The 19,673-nt window shown below is 56.3% G+C and overlaps 1 protein-coding gene across 1 annotated transcript; it reads left to right on the top strand.

Moving 5' to 3' along the window:
* Window positions 1-15,057: 15,057 nt before the first annotated feature.
* On the top strand, window positions 15,058-16,728 carry FNDC11 (fibronectin type III domain containing 11). The gene is made up of 2 exons (XM_009493152.2): window positions 15,058-15,102; window positions 15,772-16,728. Exons 1-2 carry the CDS (start codon window positions 15,058-15,060, stop codon window positions 16,726-16,728), a joined length of 1,002 nt encoding a protein of 333 aa, XP_009491427.2.
* The last annotated feature ends 2,945 nt before the right edge of the window (window positions 16,729-19,673 follow it).

Raw genomic sequence — 19,673 nt, forward strand, 5'->3', positions numbered from 1 at the left:
AGAGGGTCCCCCCGACCCCCTCATCCCTCCCTCTGGGAGCTGCCCCTCGCCTGCGTGCAGGCTGCAGCTTTCCTGGGTCACCGCTGGAAGGTTCCGGCACGGGCAGCACCTCCTCCTATCTACTCAGTGGACTTTGCTGACCTCATGGGAATGAATGGAAATGCAGTCAATTCGTGTGGGCCAAGGCAGAGCTCAAGCAGGGAAAGGAGGGAGGGGTTTCTTTTTTTTCCTCTTCCATCTGTTCCAGGACACAAAGCTAAGGCTGTCGCTGCAGGAGGGCCAGGTCCCTCTTAGGAGGACGATGCCAGGAGGCTCCAGACCACGCGTCTGTGGCTTGTGAAGGTTCAGCCAGCACAGATTTGGCGCGAAGGCCCCGTTCCCACGCTGCTCTTCTGTTTGTTCCTAGGGATGCTTCTGCGGGCTGTGGCCAGCCACAGCCAGCCCGTGACCGCGCAGACTCCTTCCAGGCTGGTTACTGGGGTTTGAGCGGTTTTGGGGCTGGCGAGCAGGCGCTGTGCTCGGCCCTGGCCGCAGAGCGCTCTCGGGGGCTTTGAACATTGCTTCGGCCGCGCTCATTTCTCTCCAGCTAGCGGCAGATCCCTGCAGCGGCCGTGCCCGGGAGCTGCAGGTGGGTTCCTCCCCAGCTGCCGGGGGGGGCTTGCAGAGCCCTGCATCCCCCAGGAGGGCTGCGGTGGGACAAGAGCTGAACCCCATAGTTCACAAGTACAGCGTTAGTGCCCTGATCACCGGACCATCCTTCCTCCACCTGACAGAGCCTTTGCTCCTAACTATTACAACTTTTATAACCTAACCCTGGCTTGAACGGATGCAGTAAGAGAGGGCTTTACCCTCCCAGCCCTGCTCTCACGTGGCTTTCCCTGCTGGAAGGGCCCCACACCGGGGCATTACGCCCCAGGAGAAGGGAGCTTCCTAGCAGGAGGTTTCCATGTGTGGAAACCAAGCCTGAAATGCAGGATGTGGAGATGGAAGGTGGCGAGTGGGCTGCTCACTGGGACCGCTGCCTCCAGCCAGCTGCCAGCACCCTGCTCCGCTCTGGGGACAGGAGTGAGCCTGGCAGGCAGCGTCTGGGAGGGTCACCCCTCTTGGTCCATTGCTGTTTCAGGCCATCTTCAAACCACACGTCTCCACCTCAGCTTTTGCATTGCAGATGTGTCTTTAAAGCAGCTTGATGTTAGTGAGCTAGACCGTAGTGCCTTACTTAGGATTTAGCAAACACTTCCAAGGATGAGACCTAGGGCTGCTAGCCTTTGGCCAATGTGGATGTTTCCCTCATTAGTTTGTCCTTTTAAGAGCGTTTCTCCCTGATGATTTTGCTGCTGTTTGTGCTCGACTCCCCAGACTATATGGGAACCTGCCTTGTGTTTACAGCTCCTAGCATCTCTCCTCCCAGTTATTTTGTCCCGGACCAGCGCTCCCTCTAGAACAAGGTGGGAACAGGGAACAGCTCAAACCTGCAGGTGCTGTGGGATGGGGGATGTTTAGGCTTCTCTTCCCAGCTGGGTCTGTCGGGCAGCTCCTGCAGGCTCAACTTCTCCTCCCACTGTAGATGTTTTTGGCATTAGGATGCGCCGCTGGGAAAACTCAAGCTTCGGAAAGCAGCAGCGAGCCTGCAGCCCGTTGCCCAGCCCGGGGCCAGGCTGTCTCCATCTCTTCCTGGCCGCAACGAAGCTGAGCATCCACGTGCCGGGGGGGGGTGGTCAGTGTGGGGGGAACCGAGCACCCTCTCGTGAAACCCTGCCGCCCTCCGGGCTTGTGGGGTCCCAGCCGGTGCCCGTGCCGGGGGGGTGATTGTATGAAACTGTTTACTTCTGACTATGCTGTTTACAAGAGGGATGTGGGGTGGGTGGGGGGATCAAGCCAAGCCTCAGGAGGATTGGGAAACGTGTTATCTGCACCAGCCTGCAGCAAGGCTGACACCGCCGGCATCGTGCAGGTGTTGTGGGGATCTCCCGGCCAGCTTCGGTCCGTGGCGAGGAGAGAGCAGAGGTGGCTCTAGCCTGGAGGGGTTAGGTTAGCTCCCCCTTGTCCCCTTGCTGCCGTGTTTGAGGTTCGGCAGTGCTAGTGACAGATAAGTTACCCCTGTGGTCTTCCTTTACTCCTCAGGACCCAGCTCCTTCACATATCAGAGGCTCTCAGAGCCTTTCTGGAGCAATAAGACTTAAAACAAGCATTACCATCGTTGTGGAAATCCTCCGTTGTGTGCGTTGTATGTCTCCTCCGTATGCAGTATCGAGTCTGGGTTTAAGCCTGCCAAGCGTCATGGGCCAGCTGCTTCACGGCACAAAGTGGGACGCGTTTCCCTGTGCTTTCTGCAGGTCAGGAGAGCAAGGAAACGTGTCGCTGCTTTCCTTCGGTAGCTGCAGGCACGTGCTGCCCAAGCCTCACACTACAGCTGCCAGGGGCGAGGGGGGCTCCTGGTCGCATTTTGGCGATGCTGCCGCAGGCTGGGCGTGCAGGGCTCAGCCCCGCGCCGGCTCGGCCGTGCCGCGGGAGCGGGCTGTGCTTCACCCTGGCTCCTTGCAGCCTCCCATTCCTTTAGCCAGGCCACACAGATCCAAGGGGCAGCATCTGGAAAGCAAAGCCCACGGCTCCCTCGGCGGCGGGATGCGGCCAATGCTCGTGCTGCTGGCTCCCTTGCCGAGGTGCTGCCTGGGAGCCGTCACCCGTGGTGGGGAGAGCTGCGCCAGCGGCTCCTCTGCTGCTCAGCTGGTAACCGGGCATGTCCCAGTGTGCGGCCCTTCGCATCCAAAAGTGTTTCACCCTTCAGAGCGGGGTGTCAGGGCGGTAGGTGCAGCCGGAAGGAAAGTGCAGGGAGCTGCTCTCTTCCAGCTGTGATGGGACAAACCCTGTTTCTCTGCAGTCTGCCCAAGTGCTTTTAAGTCCCAGGGTGATGTCCAGGCTGCGGGAAGAGCTCGCAGGGGCTAAAAGGGGAGTGCTTGGTGTCCCCAGCCCGGTGCCTGTCCCCAGCCCGGGCCTTCAGCTCAACCATCCAGCAAACCCCAACAGCTTTGCAGAGCCGCTTCCCTGCGACTCCAGGGAGGGGCTGGGGTCCCAGCAGTGCTGGGTGAGCCCCGGGACAGGGGCACCCTGGCCCAGCCCTGCTCTGGGCTCCCTGCAGCCCCCGTGCTGAGCTTAGCAAGAGCAAAAGGCTTAAACCCAGACTCCAAACTAAAGATAATTATATTGGTAAATGAACCTGTATTTTTTCTTTTTTTTTTTTTTTTTTTGCACAGAAGCTGGTAATCTAGGACCTATGTGTGAACAACTTTATATAAATATTTTTTTGTACTTGGTTTACTTGGGTTGGTATGAGATGTTCTATTTAAGTTCTTTGAACACTGTGGATACCCTGATGTGTATGAGTGGCAGAGGCTTTGTAAATTAAGAGACGTTTGTGTGAATAAAGCTATTTGATGGGGTTGAAAAGCCACACACAACTTGAAACACAAGTTTCATGCGTTTGTCCTCAGCCCTGCTGCCAGCGGCGAGTTTGTAAGGAAGGGGAGTCCCCGAGCAGCGGTCGGTAGACCAAGGCCCCAAAGTGGTAGCGGCTCTGTCCCGGAGGGCAGGTTTGGCTAAGCCTGCGCTGGGCTAGCTGGCCCGACCCCGGGGGCTTAGGGCACTAAACCAAGGCACGGCGGCCGGTGCCAACCAGAACGTGGCTCCCTGGCACGCGGCGCCCGCGTCCGTTTATCCTCGCCCCGGATTAGGATTAGCCCCGTTCTCACTGCAGGCACCAACTAGGCCACGGCGATTAGCGGGGCAGACGAGCTCGGCCCCTGCCTGCAACGCTGCCTGCAGAAACGCCTCCCGGCCCTGCCCCTTCCCCAGCAGCCCTGCGGTTTGGGAGCTGAAGAGGACGAGCAGCCTCTCGCCCAGCTGGCCACCCACTCCCAGAGGTGGCTGCAAACTCAGCAAGGAAAATGCCCTGCAGAATTGCTGCTTTAGCAGCCACAAATGTTTTCTCCCTTTGCACAGATCCTCTGCCCCAAATCCCAGATGCGTGGAACAAAACCAAGCCAGTCGCAGCAACCAGGAGCCCCCGTAGCCCTGTTTCTAGCCAGGACCCCCTGTCCCACAGCTGACATCTGCAATGGAAAAGCACAGCAAGGCTGAGCTGCGTCCTGTGGCGACGAGAAGTTTCCCATCGAGCAGGGACTGGCAGCCAGCAATTTCCCGGGTTTTGAGTGGCTTGGGGCCACCCTGAGCCGGTGAGGGACACAGGGCGTCCTGGCACATGGGGCCATGCACCGCCGCTCGCCAGCCCTTGCATAACGGCCCTGCACCTTGTGCAACCCGGGGCAGCCGCAACACCCGTGCTCGGACGTGCTCGATGGCCAGTGCTCCCCTCCCGCCCTCGCTCCCGGCAGCCCCAGCACCGGCAGCCGTGTGGCCGTGGGCTGTGGGCTCCCCCCGCGTGGCCATCAGCATTGTGCTCCCTAATCGCTGCCGACAGACCTAAAATGGATGCTTTCAGCCCAGCGGGGCTGCAGCGGGGCTGGTCAGCCCTGGCCGGAGCGATGCCAAGGGGCCAGAGCTGCCCTGCTCACCGGCAGGCAAGCAAGGGGGGGCCCGAACCATGTTTAGGCCAGCCCCACAGCTTCCAGCTGGGTTATCGTGGGGCTGAGGGGCATTGACCGCACGGCACCCACTGCGAGGGCAACCTCGGGTGCTCAAACATCTCCCTACCCTCAGCGGTCCTGCCCAGAGCATCCTGCCTGCAGGCAGGGAAGGGGCAGGGGCAGCTCAGGTCACACTGACAGCGGGTGCAGGACAAATCCCGAGATTGTCCCCATCCCGGTGACAAGTGCAGCTGTGGAGAGCGGTTGTGCCGCGCTGCTGCCACTGCCCGGGCACCGGCTCGCTGCTCACGGAGAGCAGGGCTGCCTGCACCATTGCTGCAGGCTGGGGAGCTGGGGGCCCCGCCACCAGGTCCAGATCACTGGCATCCCGCCGGAGGAGGGAGAGGAGGTGACACAGCAGAGGAAAGGTTTGTTGGGAGATGCATACTCAGACCTTGCCTGCAGCAATGCTGCGTAATCCTGCTGCCCTGGCATGGCTCGCTGTCCCCCACCACGTGCAGTCACCCCCAAACTCCCCAGCACAAACGCTGCTGCACCTCCAAGGAGGCTCCTTTTTCTGCCATGACTCCCCTCTGGTTTAAGCTCCACCAGTGACAGGGATCATTTTGCCAACCTCCGGGTTTGTAGCATCATGCACTTGTCTGTGACCGGACACAAAACACACTCCGTGCGCTCCCATGGCCCCCGGCTCTCGTTAGCTCGGCCCCTGCAAATGTGACAAGGATGAGCTCCAGCAGGAGCTTGGGCTGGGAGCCCGGGTCGGCTCGCACGTGTGCCACCACGCTGCAGGCAAGAAGCCGGCGAGGGCAGGTGACCGCACGGCACAGCCGACAGCCAAAAAGCTTTTAACATCATTAACAGAGCGAGGTTGGTGTCAGTCACCGGGAGAAATGTTTCACTCTGGATTTGCTCTCTGGAGACCTGCTATTTCGTATGCAAAGAGGGCTGCGAAGCTCTTTGATGACTTGAGAGCTGACAAAAGCACCCCAGCACCCCCGTCCCCTGCCCTGCCGCTCCCTGGGGACCGGGAGAGGCTGCGTGCAGTGGGAGAGCTGCACGTGGCAAAGGCCAGGGGCAGGGAGCAGGCAGCGGGGCGAGGGCGGCAAAGGCAAGGAACCCCATGGCAGCCAGCACGGCCACGAGGCCGGACGCGGTCCCAGGGGCCAGCGGGGCCAGCGCCAACCTCACCCCTGCGGGATTTAACGTCAACAAGCCCTGGTGAGATGCTGCCATCAGCTTCGCTCTCCCTGCTTCAGCACACGGTAGGGACATTTTTTCAAGAGCCTCCTCTCCACAGAGGCTCTGGCACTGCATTTTACAGCTAAAGCACTAAGTCATTTGGTGCAAAACCTAAGTCCATATTTCTTTTAAGATCTCTTGAGCTCCTCAAGCAGCAGCCACTTAAGCGGTCCTTGCTGGACCGCAGAGAGACACCAATGGCTCGAGCTGGTAGGAGGAGAGCAAAGCCTGTTTTATTGGTACAGGACATTCGTCTGCCTCATCGCCACGTCGGTGAACAGCTCTATTTTACCCCGTGTCAGGCTCCAGCAAAGCAGAGGATGAGCAGCTAAAGCTGCGCCAAGCCCACGCACTCCATTTAGCCAGGAGATGACTCAGGCGAGGCTCTTCATGCGGGTGGAGGTGACGATGAAACGCGAGGGTACGAAAGCTGGCGGGCGGGGGGCTCTGCTCTCCCCACCGGCCGCCGTGGACCCTCCCCACCCTCTGCCCCCCCGGTTCGGCTGCAGGACGGTCGTGGGGGTCCTCAGCCCTGGGCCAGCCCAGCCCTGGTGCTCTGCCGCACAGCGGATAAGGCCGCGTGGATGGCGTCAAGCTGCCGCTTATTAAATATCTTTTATCCTATTGCACACAGCATCCCAACAGCTTTCCAGCGCCAGCGCGGACGGGAGCAGCGCAGCCCCCAATGTGCGTGGGACGGCCATGGCCACCCCGTCCTTCCTCCTGCAAAAAACCCCAGGGATGCCAGCCCTGCCCGGGGGGACCCGGGGGATGGAACAGGGGGTGCAACATCACCCAAACCACCTCCCGATTCCACAGGCTTCAGAAAAGAAAGGTGGCCAAGTCAGAAAGCCAAATGCAGTTTTTGCCCGCTGTATCTGCCTCGAATGCGCGTTTGCGGGGCTGCACAGGGCGCAGGGTGCCCACCCCGCGCACGCTCCGCCTGCCTCTCCCCACAGCAGGGACCGCACGTGGCAGAGGCAGCAGCTTCGCCCACAGCCACTTCAGGCCAGGCTCCGCTCCACGAACAAAAGCCACTTCTCCACTTCTCGGCTCCAGCTTGTTTCCTGGCAGAGTGAATGGCCCGCGCTCCTCTGGGGACCCAGCGCTTGTGGAGACGCGCTGGGAGGCAAGCGGCAAGGGAGGGAATTAAGACCTTATTTCCTCTGCCAGAGATAAGATCTTTAAACAAGCTTCTCAGCCAAGAACTTTTAATTTTTATTTTTGTTACAGGTTTTGCAAGGGAATCTTGCTCTGCAGAATTGCATCCGCCTCCAACCCCACTTAGAGCTGCCAAAGCCTGCGCTTCCCCCGGGACCAGCGGAGATGATTGAGCTGGCATGGGCACGACTTCACCCTTGCCGTCCCGCCGCCGGAGCCGGGGGCTGTCAGCATTCCCGGAGCGACCCTCCTGCTCCAGCCCCGCCAGCCCCCACGGATCAGCCCTGTGGACCGCTGCCACGCCGTGCCACAGCCCCCGGCCCCAGCATCAGGGCTGGATGAGGCCCCTGGGACGAGCATCCCTGCGAGCAGCAGCAAAGCCTGACCCAGCAGCGCATCGCTCCAAGCTCCAACTCTGCTCCCTCTGCATGGATCCAGCCCTGCGGTCGCTCCCGGTTTAACCCGGGTTAAGGGCCAGCATGAAAGCTGCTCATTCGCACCCCAAAAAGCCTTCTGGGGCACTAAACTGGAAGTCGAGGGTTCACCTCCCCTCTTCTACAAACCCAAGCAGGTCGTCATCCTACCGTGAGCCTCAATTCCTCCTTGTACCCCAGGAACGCCCCAATAGTGGGCTGTATGTTTGGCACCACGGACAAATGGTCTCTGAGCCTTCAATGGCAAGAAATAAATGCCCCTGCCTTGCTCAAGCCCTGGGGGCTTGCAGCCCCCCCCGTGCTCAGAGGCTGCTGTGGGAATGAAGGCTTCAGGCTGATTTATCCGGCACATTGGCGCTGCAGATTAACACGCCAGCCCTGAGAGACGGAAGGGAGCACGAGCCAGGCGATAAATCACAGGACGCAGGCTCCAGCTCTGCCTGCCCTGCTCTGCCCACTGGCACTAAAGGTGCTGGGCGCCGCGTTCCCAGTGGGACGAATGCTCGAGCCTCGGGGCTGCTTTCATGCCCCGTGCCCTGGGGAGGGCGGATGCCCGGCTCCCTGGGAGCGCTGCATCCGGCCATTAGCCCGACCGTGCTTCCCGCCGGCCGCAGCCCCGAGTGCAGGCTGACCGCAGGTGACGACCAGGGGACAAAGCTGCAGGCTCAGCAACTTTCCCACTTCCCATCTTTGCGCTCTGTCCCACATCCAAGCAAACGTGACCCCCCCCCCCACCACCACCACCTTGGGAAGCTTTCCTGGAAAAAGGGAGATGCATGCTCGCTGCTCGGCTGAGCCTGCCAGCAAGGGCCGTCTCGTGGGAGCTGGGACACAACAGCCTGCCTTGAACTTATGCTCAAGGATGTCTGTCTTGCAGAAAGTGCAGCACAGCACAAGGCTATCCAGCCGGGCTTTTGATGAGCTTCCAGCAAGACAAACGAGCTTCCGTGAACCTGTTCCATCTTCCCGAGCTAGATCATCGGTAAACCAACCCTGGCTGTAGCCTGCAGCTCAGACGAGCTCCCACCTCTCACATCCCACACGTGTCTCTGGGTCTCTGGGTACTTAGATTTACATCTCCGCTGGAGAATGGAGGGTCTGCCCGCCCTAGGACTCCCCTTGGGTGCCAAGCCGTGTCCGGGCTGGCCAACCATCAAACACTCCGCAGGGGAGGAAAGGAAAGCTAACAGGTAAAGGCTCCCTTACCAGAGGCAATCCCGAGCGCTCAGCCCTGCACGTAGCGGATCTCAGGGCTGGGCGCAGACCAGGGAAGATTTTTGCCCCCAAAACAGCCACCAAACCCGCAAACTTCTTGGCTCGCTGTAGGCAAACAGCTACCCCAAACTGCAGCAGGTCCAGGCTGTGGGGGTCCCTTCCAGGGTGCCATTAGTGGTGTAATGAGCTGGAGAGAATTGCTGCCTCGGGGACACAATTAACTCCTCCCTGGCCCCGTCCAGCTGGGGCTTTTGCATCCCAGAAGAGCAGTTTCCCCCCGCCAGGTTCCTTAGAAAACTTACGTGCCTCTTCCCTCTCAAAGTGAGCCTTCTGAATCACAGCCCGACGAGCCAAGTGTGGCGATGATTTAGATTTGGGATCTGTCTGGCGTGTATGATTTATTTCAGGTATATGAGGCACCCGTGAAACTGGGAGCAAGCGGTGAGTAAATCAGTCGCGCCCTCGTGATAACGGGATTTGGAGCAGCTCAGCGCAGCCAGCTGATGGGCAGCCCTGAAAGTCCCGCTCCCGTGGGGCCAGGCAAACACGAGCAGTTATGGGTGCCAGGGAGGACCCAAACACGAGCGGTTATGGGTGCCAGGGAGTACCCAAACATGAGTTATGGGTGCCAGGGAGTACCCAAGCACGAGTTATGGGTGCCAGGGAGTACCCAAACACAAGCGGTTATGGGTGCCAGGGAGTACCCAAACAGGAGCAGTTATGGGTGCCAGGGAGTACCCAAACACGAGTTATGGGTGCCAGGGAGTACCCAAACACGAGCAGTTATGGGTGCCAGGGAGTACCCAAACATGAGTTATGGGTGCCAGGGAGTACCCAAACAGGAGCAGTTATGGGTGCCAGGGAGTACCCAAACACGAGTTATGGGTGCCAGGAGTACCCAAACAGGAGCAGTTATGGGTGCCACCCGGGGATGCGGGGATGCAGTCAGGATCCCTGGAGCAGCTGGTGACGCTGGCAGACCTTTACGCCAGCAATGGCCATGGGTGCTCAAGCTCTGGCAGAGCGCTCTGTGGGAACACCCTCTGTCCCTGGGACGGGGATCACCGTGAACCCGGCACTGCCCAAAGAGCCGCTCCGAACCTGGCACCCACCTTCACCCGGGGGGTCCCATCTGGGGAAGCAGCAGAGGAAGAACCAGGCACGAAGTCCATCCTCCTCCCTGTCCCGGCGGTGGTTTCCTTTGCAGCAAATTACTGTTTCAGAAATGCAGTAGACATGAAATATGAAGACAGAAATTGCCAGCGACTTTTAATTTGGGTTCTGCCAATTTCTCTGGTCCAGCTATTGATTTTCCATAAAGATGAATCCCTGCTCCCAGCTCTCTCTGACAGCCGCTATCTGGGTGTTTTGCTTACCCTGAGAGCGGAAATATATGTTTTATTAAGTGTCAGAGCTCACTAATGAGAAGAGGGAGGAAAATCAATTGTCTGCTGATATCTTGATCTCAAAGACAGGACTAACAAGTTCTTTATTTTGATGTTGTGGGCAGGAGGACAGGGCAGAATGACAAACGTGGCAGACAATGGCTGTCAGCTCCGCTACAGAGACAGCTCAGCTGATGAGAAAGGGGAGGAAAGGGGTGCGTGGTATCTGATTTTTTTTTTTTTTCCAAACACATATGTATTTGTATTAATTCGAAAAGATTCATAGAGTGCTGTAAAATCCTATAGCTGAATCGATCCCTGATGCAAAGCCACTCAAAACAGTAACATTTCAGCTGCAGACTACAAGCAGGTTTACGCTCATATTCCTAAAATCAAGACAGCAGCTTGGCCAGCTGTTCTGGATAGGGCAGCCAAAGGGATTCCATTTTCCCTTGCTAAATTTGGGACGAAGGTGAGCTTTTATGCCAATGAGAAATACAAGCAAGCTCGGTGCAAAAGTCTCTGCACGAGACGTTTATTATTGTGAATAAACGCAAAGGTGCACCACGCTGCGCGCATCGGAAGTGCTCAGGCGACATTCTAACCCTGCCGAAATGAGGGGCAACGCTTGCTAAGCCCGGGACGTCACCTTGGCTGCGTGAGCAGCTCAGCCACTGCGCTCAGCTCAGCTGTGCGACACTTTCATCTTCTACCTCCACCCTTTTCAGGTCGGTTCTGGGGTACAGAACACCCCGAATAGCCCAGACCTCGCCAGCTTGAGGGCAGACACGCTCTCCGCCGAGAGCTGTTAAATGCAAAGACACCGTCACATCTTCAGGAATCATGGGATGGGGAAGGTGCCAAGGGAAAGGGACACAAAGCCGCGCACGCCTCGCTCTACACTCCTCCCTGGGCATCCGGCACAGGCCACGGCTGGAACAGGAGGCGAGGTTAGCTGGACCTCCACGGGACGACTCTTACGTCCTTAAGCCCCCAGACCACCAAGGCCGAGGGAAAAGGGCAGGTCCGGTTCCCAGCACACACAGCCCGAACGACAGGATTGGGGTCCATGACATGAGCGTGAAAATTCATTTCTTGCAGAAACTTGGCATTATTACCAAATACTGATCTCTGCCAGCCCTCCCCCCCCCCCAAGCAAGGCTATCAACCTTCTTTCACTCAGATTTGTTCTCTTCCTTGTCTGTTAGAGAATTGCACCTGACAATTGTATAGTTAATCTCTTGGCAGCTGTGAAATGAAATGGTAAGCTCCGGCTGCCTTGAGAAGATGCATTGATTTCTTAAAATGACAGCTCGCCTGCTCCCTTGATGTCCAAGCAGAAGCTCAGGGCTGGTGTTACGGGTCTTGCCTATCATTCGATTAAAAATGCTTAGCAGAGAGGCACCAGCTAAGCGTACAAGACAGCATTAAGGCTAAGCCCTGACCCAACGATTTAATCACAAGCGGTACGAAGGCACCTTCAAGACGCAGGACGCCTGTCCAGCTTGCTGATGAATGCACCAGTCGCGGTACTCAACTTGCCACCGCCAACAAGACGAGCCAGTCTTCGCTGCAATAAAACAGCTGACTGGCCAGTTGGGTCCCGCAGCAAAGCAGAGCAGGAAAAATCTCTTCCTACCCAAAAGGAAGTTTGCAGCACTTAGCGGAGTGGTTTATATCCTATTTCAGCGCATCTCTCGGATAAGGATTATGTGTTTAAGTTAACAAAACGCCTGACACTGTGTGAAACAGCCTTGGTCTCACCGCAGGGAGAGAAGCGCTGGAGCGTGCCTGGCCTCAGATGTAAAGACTGCAAGATTCACCCTCGAAAAGCCAAACCAGCCCACCCCATAAAGCCCAGCAGATCCCACGAGTACCCCAGAACCACCCATGTTTTCCTGGGGGAATATTAATATCTGCAAAGCAGCAAAGAGCAAAGCTGAAGCCTATTTGGGTACCCCAGGTCTGCCCCACGCTGGGCTCAGCGCAGGGCCCCGGCAGAGCAGCCCTGGGGTGCTGACGCCGATGTCCTAATGCTCAGGAATTCAGGGCAGGGTCGTTCACAATCCTCCTCCTCCCAGAAACGCTACAAAGAGCAGAATTGTTTGGAGCAGCCTGGATAGCCGGGGCTGCGAGGAGGATTCACCAGCCCCAGAGGCAGCGGCGTAGCTAAACCAGGCGATTCAAAACCCCAGCGAGGTGCTGGCGGTGCGAGAAACAGGGAAACCGTGCGCCGGCATGGCACGAGGAACGGGGCGACCATGTGCCAGCACGGCGCGAGAAACGGGGCAACCGTGTGCCGGCACGGTGCGAGAAACAGGGCAACCGTGTGCCGGCACGGTGCGAGAAACAGGGCAACCGTGTACCGGCATGGCACGAGAAACAGGGCAACCGTGTGCTGGTGGTGCGAGAAACAGGGCAACCGTGTGCCGGCACGGCGCGAGGAACGGGGCAACCGTGTGCCAGCACGGTGGGCAGTGGCAAAGGCGGGCAGGGACCCCCTGGAGCCTGGGCAGTGGTAGGGTGGGCAGGGACACCCCAGTCCCAGCCCTGGGTGGCACAAGGGTGGGCAGGGACCCCCCAAACCTGGGCAGTGGCGAGGGCGGGCAGGGACCCCCTGGTCCCAGCCTTGGGTGGTGCAAGGGAGGGCAAGGACACTCCCCCCCCCCCCCCCCCCCCCGAACCTGGGCGGTGGTAGGGTGGGCAGGGACCCCCAGCCCTGGGCAGTGGCGAGGGTGGGCAGGGACCTGCTGGTGCCAGCCTTGGGTGGTGGCAAGGGTGGGCAGGGACCCCCAGCCCTGGGCAGTGGTGAGGGTGGGCAAGGACCCCCCCCCCGAACCTGGGTGGTGGCAAGGGTGGGCAGGGACCCCCTGGTCCCAGCCCTGGGTGGTGGCAAGGGTGGGCAGGGACCCCCCAAACCTGGGCAGTGGTGAGGGCGGGGAGGGACCCCCCAGTCCCAGCCCTGGGTGGTGCAAGGGAGGGCAAGGACCCTCCCCCCCCCCCGAATCTGGGCGGTGGTAGGGTGGGCAGGGACCCCCAGCCCTGGGCGGTGGCGAGGGCGGGCAGGGACCCCCCGGCCCCAGCCCCAGCCCCAGCCCCGGCCCCGGCCCCCCACGCCACAATGGTCGCCACGGCAACCTGCGCGGCGTGCGGGGCTGCGGGCAGCCGGGCCGGGCGGTGCCGCGGGCAGAGCCGGGCTGGGCCGGGCCGGGGCCGGGGCCGCTGGACGGAGCTCCCCGGGGCCTGGAAAGGTGGGGCGGGGGGTCCTGGCCGGAGGAGCCAGGGCTCGGACCCCGGGGCGGGGCGGGGTGGGGAGGCTGCCCTGGGATGAGGGGCTGGCTTTGAGGGCTTTGGGGTGCCCCGGCCCCCGTGGGTGCCCCCGGCTCCCGTGGATGCCCCGCTCCCGTGGGTGCCCCCGGCCTCTGTGGGTGCCCCCAGCCCCCGTGGGTGCCCCGCTCCCATGGGTGCCCCAGACCCCGTGGGTGCCCCCGGCCCCCATGGGTGTCCTGGCCTCCATGGGTGCCCCGCTCCCGTGGGTGCCCCGGACCCCGTGGGTGCCCCGCTCCCGTGGAGCCCCGCTCCCGTGGGTGCCCCCGGCCTCTGTGGGTGCCCCCAGCCCCCGTGGGTGCCCCCAGCCCCCATGGGTGCCCCAGACCCCGTGGGTGCCCCCGGCCCCCATGGGTGTCCTGGCCTCTGTGGGTGCCCCGCTCCCGTGGGTGCCCCGGACCCCGTGGGTGCCCCCGGACCCCGTGGGTGTCCCGCTCCCGTGGGTACCCCCAGCCCCCGTGGGTGTCCCAGACCCCGTGGGTGTCCTGGACCCTATGGGTGCCCCCCTTTGCCCCCCAAACCCTGGCCCGGCGAGCCTGGGGCTGTGCCTGTGCAACCGCAGCCTGCCAGGCTGCCAAGGTAGCGGCGCTGCCGGGAACGCAGCCGGCTCTGGCAAGAAGAAAAGGGATATAAAAACAGAGAGGGAAAACAAGCACACTCACAGCTCTGTCTGTGGGCAAACAAACGGCTCCAGGGAGCCAAATCGCTTGGAAAGCGGGGTAACGTAACCTGCTGTGTGTGCTGTCCCTGTTGTGCTCCATACGGGGATGCCAGGAGCTGGCACTGCTTTGGTTTAGGGGTTGGGTTTTTTTTTTTTGGTTGGGTGGTGTTTTTGGGTGGGTTTTTTTTTTTGTGCAAAGAAAAAAGTGAAAAAGGAAATGCAGCTTGTTTTTTAAGTTGACAGCTCTCTTGGGGGAAAAAAAAAAAAAACAACCTGCCGTGAATGAGTGAATTAGTAGAAATTGTCGTGCAGCTAGGGGCCAGACATCTGAAAGGTTTACAAACGCTTGAAATTCCTACGAGGAAGTGTTAATAGTTCTGATATGTATTTAGGGAAAATGAGGCTAAGAAAAATTGCTTTGTCAACTAGATATCACCATCTAGTTTCTACAAGAGATAAAAGAATTAAAATATTCCAGTTAGATACTACAAGAACTTAAATATATAACCAGAAAATTACACAGAATGAGGGAAGTTGTTACTAGCAACACCTGTTGCTGGAGCGCGTCAGCGCAGTCTGACTGGGGCCACAAAACCTTGCTTTCAGAATTCCGCATTTCCTCCTTTTACAAATCAAGCTCGTTCAGCTCGTGAAAGCCACATTCGCCGCGTCAAGCTGGGTTCTCATTACCCTACCACCAGCAACAGGGGCACAGGCCTTGATTTAGCTGATTCCTGTTTATGATACGTAAGCTGCGGGAGCCACAGGTACTTCAGCTAAAGCGTAAGGCAGGAACACTCCCCCCCTTGGCTCTGCAGGCACCGCCAGCCAGGGCAGGGCTTTGGCAGTAATGAAACAGCCGAGACCAAGCCAGACGCGGTGTCGCAAGGGACCGCTGCCGAAATACCTTCTTACCAGCAAACCGTTACCTGTCCGCAGGTGCTTTACGTGTGCTTCATTCTCTTAACTGCACGTTGCTTATAGACCAGCAGCGTGCGTCTACGAGCGAGTATGTATCATGGGCCAAGGCGATGACGGAAAGTGAAACCAAAGAAAGGGAAAGCAATACCTCACGGGCAGGTTATGACATATATTATATGTCAATCCACCACCGTTGAAGGCAGAGGTGCAAGGAGAAACGCTAGCGTTCCTCTTGAAAGCTGTTGTGAGGTGGCACGCAGCGTATTGCATGGTTCCGCCTGCTGCCTACCCGCTCGCTTGGGGGGCAGAGGGTTAATTGGAATCACCACGCTGATTATGTAGCTGTAGGAACTGGCTTAGAAGTTGGGTCTTAAACCTCAACAGCCTGGCAGGTTACAAAGAGAGAAAGAGAGACATCTCCAGAGATGTAGAAGAATGGAAAGAAATTGCTTACAGGAGTACAAAGGCATCTAATTAGAACGAAACAGAAGATAATAAGATAGGGAGAAATTTCGGCAGTGTATCAGAGCCTAGTTCCTGACAGTAAATCTATTAAGCAGACGCAGAGCCTCTCAAGGAGGGGTAGCAGGAGACCAGTTGGTTGGACTGTATCAAAGGTAGACCATACAAAACATTAGAAACCGTACAACTGTAAAGGAAAATTCCTCTGGAACTACATCTCCGCTAACAGTTCTTTCCCATCTATAAATTTCTAAGCTAAGCTTTAATTAGGAGAGGAAAGAAGTGTCACAGCCATGATTATACTCCCTCACAGCCGCTTTTCCTTTGGTTCTTAATGACGTTATCGCTGCTTTCTTACACAGCAACTGAGCTTTGGAATCATGGCTATGATTTTGAATGAGCGTGAAACCAGTTCGGAGAGCAGTGCGCAGGGCGAACAGCCGCCAGACAGCGCCAGCTGGGAGAGGTACTTGGAAAGCAGAAGCCTTGTTCTGCAGTTCCTGCACTCCGACCTGAGCCCCCACCACCTCCAGCACCACCAGGACAAAGTTGAGCTCCTGAAGAAGAGCTCCTTCTACTTGGACATTGAGCCCAAACACGTGTACGTGAGAGACCAGAACCACGTGATGCATCGCACTGACATCTTGCAACTCATCGACCCCTGCCAACTCCAGAGGATGAAGAAGGTGGGAAAAAACCAGACTGAAATCCAGCTGTCGCTTTTAACTGAGCTGTTAGAACAGCTGGGGCGAGGTCGGGAGGAGCTGAGCTGCTACGTGGAGACCTTTGACATGATAACTTTCCTCTCCCAGTGGGACTTGATTATGCAGAGAATGTCCAAGCTCTCCGAGTTTATGCAAACTCTCCTTTCCTTGCAAGTGCCAGGAAAGCTCCACGTCAAGCACCGTTTGGTGTCACATGCAGATCTCAGAGGCACTAGACTCCCCAACATTAGGCTTTCCCTCTGTACAAAGATGCCGCTGATTTTTGATCGAAGAGAATCATTTGCACAGAAGGACTGGGCCCAGCTCAAGTGGTTTACCGAAAATCAAGAGTCACACCTTGAGCAGTATGAACTGCACATCACCTTACTGACAAACGGGAGTCAGACGGAAGCGGGGTACGGTAGGCTGCAGAACGTCACCTCCAACACGTGCGTAGTGCAGGGCCTGCAGCCGGGCAGATCATACGAATTCACAATTAGAAGAACGCACACTCACACAGTCGTCTTTAACAAATGGCACGACAGCATTATATTGAAGACAAAAACTGACGCTATTGAAGACGTGGACAGCAGCTCTTGTGCACCAGAACCATGAGGTGGCACACAAGAACGTTTTTCTCATTTTATCCCTTTGAGAAAGATGAATGAGAAAAATTAAAGGTAAACCTTATTTTTAAACATTTTGCGTAAACCTGAACTCATTCTGTTTTCAACGACCATTTTACAAGCGCCTTCCCCAAGTCTTTCCCGGTTAACAGTAACCCATTCCAAATTTCCCCCACAAAACAACATCCTTGGGCAGATTCGGGACTCAGCGCTCCCTCCCAGAACTCACAGGTGGGAGCAGCTAGAAGCAGGGAATCTCGCAGGACACGGCGGCTGCAAAGCACGGGAGACAGAAGCATCTCCATCCTTCCAGCCACCGAAAGATGCCCAGCGCCAGCTTCTTGCAGTGACGTTGGTTTGGTTTTTTTGCCCCAAGTTATTTTTTTCCCCCGTGTCCTCCTCCCAAACACCTGACTGAATCCTAAGCTCTCCAAATCACTCACCCTAACTTACCTCCATCTCTGGCTCCTCGCACCCTCGACACCCTGCGCCTTATAGGTACCTAAGCATGATTTCATGCTCACCCCTCTGCAGTGTGTGAAAAGATCACTGCGATTAAAAAAAAAAACCAAACCCAAAACAACCCAACAAAAAAAAAAACCAACCCCAAGCAGCCCCCCACGGCTCCACAACAAACAGGGAAGGCTAATACAGCCATACGATCAGTATATAGAAACCAATCTTTTCTGCCATGGACTGCAGTTAATGCTCATTTTCCTTTTTACCATTTGGTTCAGTCCAAATATAGCTGTCCTCACACAGGTTCTAGTCAAAGCACATCACATCAATGGACCTTTTCATAATAAAATTTATTATTTAAATAAATTCAAATAATTTTTACAATTATGGCTTAAATATCAAAAAAGGAATGTTGAGGTTCATTCTTATAAACAGTAGAAGCAGGTAAAAATATTTGTATCCAAAACATCTTTTGAGGTTTGCTGCAAGTCACAGACATACAAAAGATAAAAACCTGCCACATTTAAAGTTCCTTAATTTACACTTCATGACACTTAACATTTCATTTCTATTTTTAAAAAACCCAACAATTTATTGCAGTAAATTGATTGTCCTACACAGATCTGTCCAAATCCTCAAAAACAGTCCCGTGGGCTTCTCCTTTGCCAGCTGGAGCCAAGGAGAGGTTTCCTAGTCCTGGACTTGCGGAATTTCACAGCCAGTCCCAGCAGGATGCAGGGCGACGGCTGCAACCGCACGGGCCGTCACCGGCTGACGCCTGGCACGCCGCTTGCTGCGTGCGCAGGTTCCCGTTGCTCAGCCTGGGCTCAAACTCCAGCTAGGGCTGAGGAAATGAAGTTATCCTGTTGGATGAACCGACATTTGTGTCCTGCAACAGCGTTCTTTTGTCTGCGAGCTGTGGAAAATGTAGAGCCTGCGATCAGACAGACACCCTGCGCACCAGGCTGCCAGTGGTTTCTTACTGGAATTACCAAAGCTTTGGCCGTTCTGGTCTTTTGTAAGTATTTTAGGAATATGTGCTTGAACATAAAATTCTTTCAAAAGGAAATTCAAAGCTCTGTGTGCAAACGAAACCAGACTACTTTGAACCTTTTTCCTCTATTGATTTCTATGAGTCTATCCACGAGCGTAAGGACAAGAACACGATATTCAGCTGTCACTAACAGTCTATAAAAAGTTTAATTGCACTTTCTGCTATCCCTGACTATTGCAGCTGCATGACCAACTCTGCAGGTTCCTGCTCACAGCCCAAACAGCCCAAAAGTCCAGCCTGGTTGTTTACTGCTGTTTGGGTGGTCTCGGGCAGCGTTTCCTAAACACCAGTTACAAAATGCATCTTCGGGGGGCGGAGGGGGGAGTATATTGTCTTGCAACACAGAGGTGACCAAGCAAAGCATTTCAGTCTAGGCTCTACTCCAAGGAGTAGCAGTAAACATTTTTTCCCCACTGAGGGCAAAGGGAGTTGCTTTGTAAGGTCTTTTCCTTCATCTACACAAACACATGGCCAAACCTCACACAAGAGCACTGGACTGAGCCCCTACGCTTGGGGTAAGTCTCCTCGTTTGTGTTACATTTAACGAAATAACCAGCAAAAAAACCAGGGGAGAAACTCTTCACTTACATCTAATGATCATGAAAACAAGACCCGCCGGTTCTAAAGGGACCAAGATGACTTTGTTGGAACGACGCTGGCACCATGCTAAAGTATTTATCCCAACAATTCCAGCAGCTTTTGCAATTCTCCACCTCGTCTTGGAGATACATGATTGCATTTCAGTAGTCCGCAAAATGATTCCTGTACAAGCTTATTTTGGAATTGCAGTAATGCTTGCAAAACCAGGCTGGCGCAGACTCTTTTAAGATCCCAGCCGGGGTGACTTCAAAGAGGAATGATGAACTTTACACCTTACCAGCTTTTATCAAGCATCTTTAGGACCAGCAGGAGGTTCTTCCTACGGGCTTTTGTCCCTCATGGAATCGCCAGCCATATGCCCATTATTATGCTTCAGTAAGACAAGAGCAAGCCTGGGTGGTCTCTAGCGTACAGATCAAACCCACCAAATGCAGAAGTGCAGGAAGGTAGTTTAAAATTAGGAAGAGAACAACATTTCTCCATAGGTTCTCAAGTCAAGTCTAAGACAGAGCCATGAGACGAAACACAGCGTTAAATAAGGACCTTTCCAGACACAACGCTTTCTTATTGCACATTCCTCCACGCTGGGAAAGCCATGCTGCATTTTCAGTTCAAACACGGGATTCTTCTTGATTCTTCCCTGCCATAGCGCTGTGAAGTCACGGGGACCCCCTCGCTAACACCAAGGAGGATTTGCGTCCCGGCACAGCACACACGTGGTGCAAAACCACCGTGCTTGCGTCTTGGCTCCATCCCACGTGAACGTCTAGAGACAGCCAAGCGTGCGGTCTTGGGGAGAGCTGAGGCAGGCACTTCATACA

The sequence above is a fragment of the Pelecanus crispus genome, chromosome 14 (genome assembly GCF_030463565.1).
Source record: "Pelecanus crispus isolate bPelCri1 chromosome 14, bPelCri1.pri, whole genome shotgun sequence".
Classification (NCBI taxonomy): Eukaryota; Metazoa; Chordata; class Aves; order Pelecaniformes; family Pelecanidae; genus Pelecanus; species Pelecanus crispus.

What these genes read in the sequence shown, in the direction of transcription:
- FNDC11 (XM_009493152.2), top strand. Translation starts at nt 15,058, where the DNA reads ATGACGGAAAGTGAAACCAAAGAAAGGGAAAGCAATACCTCACGG. An exon ending in GGGAAAGCAATACCTCACGG is followed by an intron (nt 15,103 to 15,771) that starts GCAGGTTATGAC and finishes TTTCTTACACAG; the next exon opens with CAACTGAGCTTTGGAATCAT.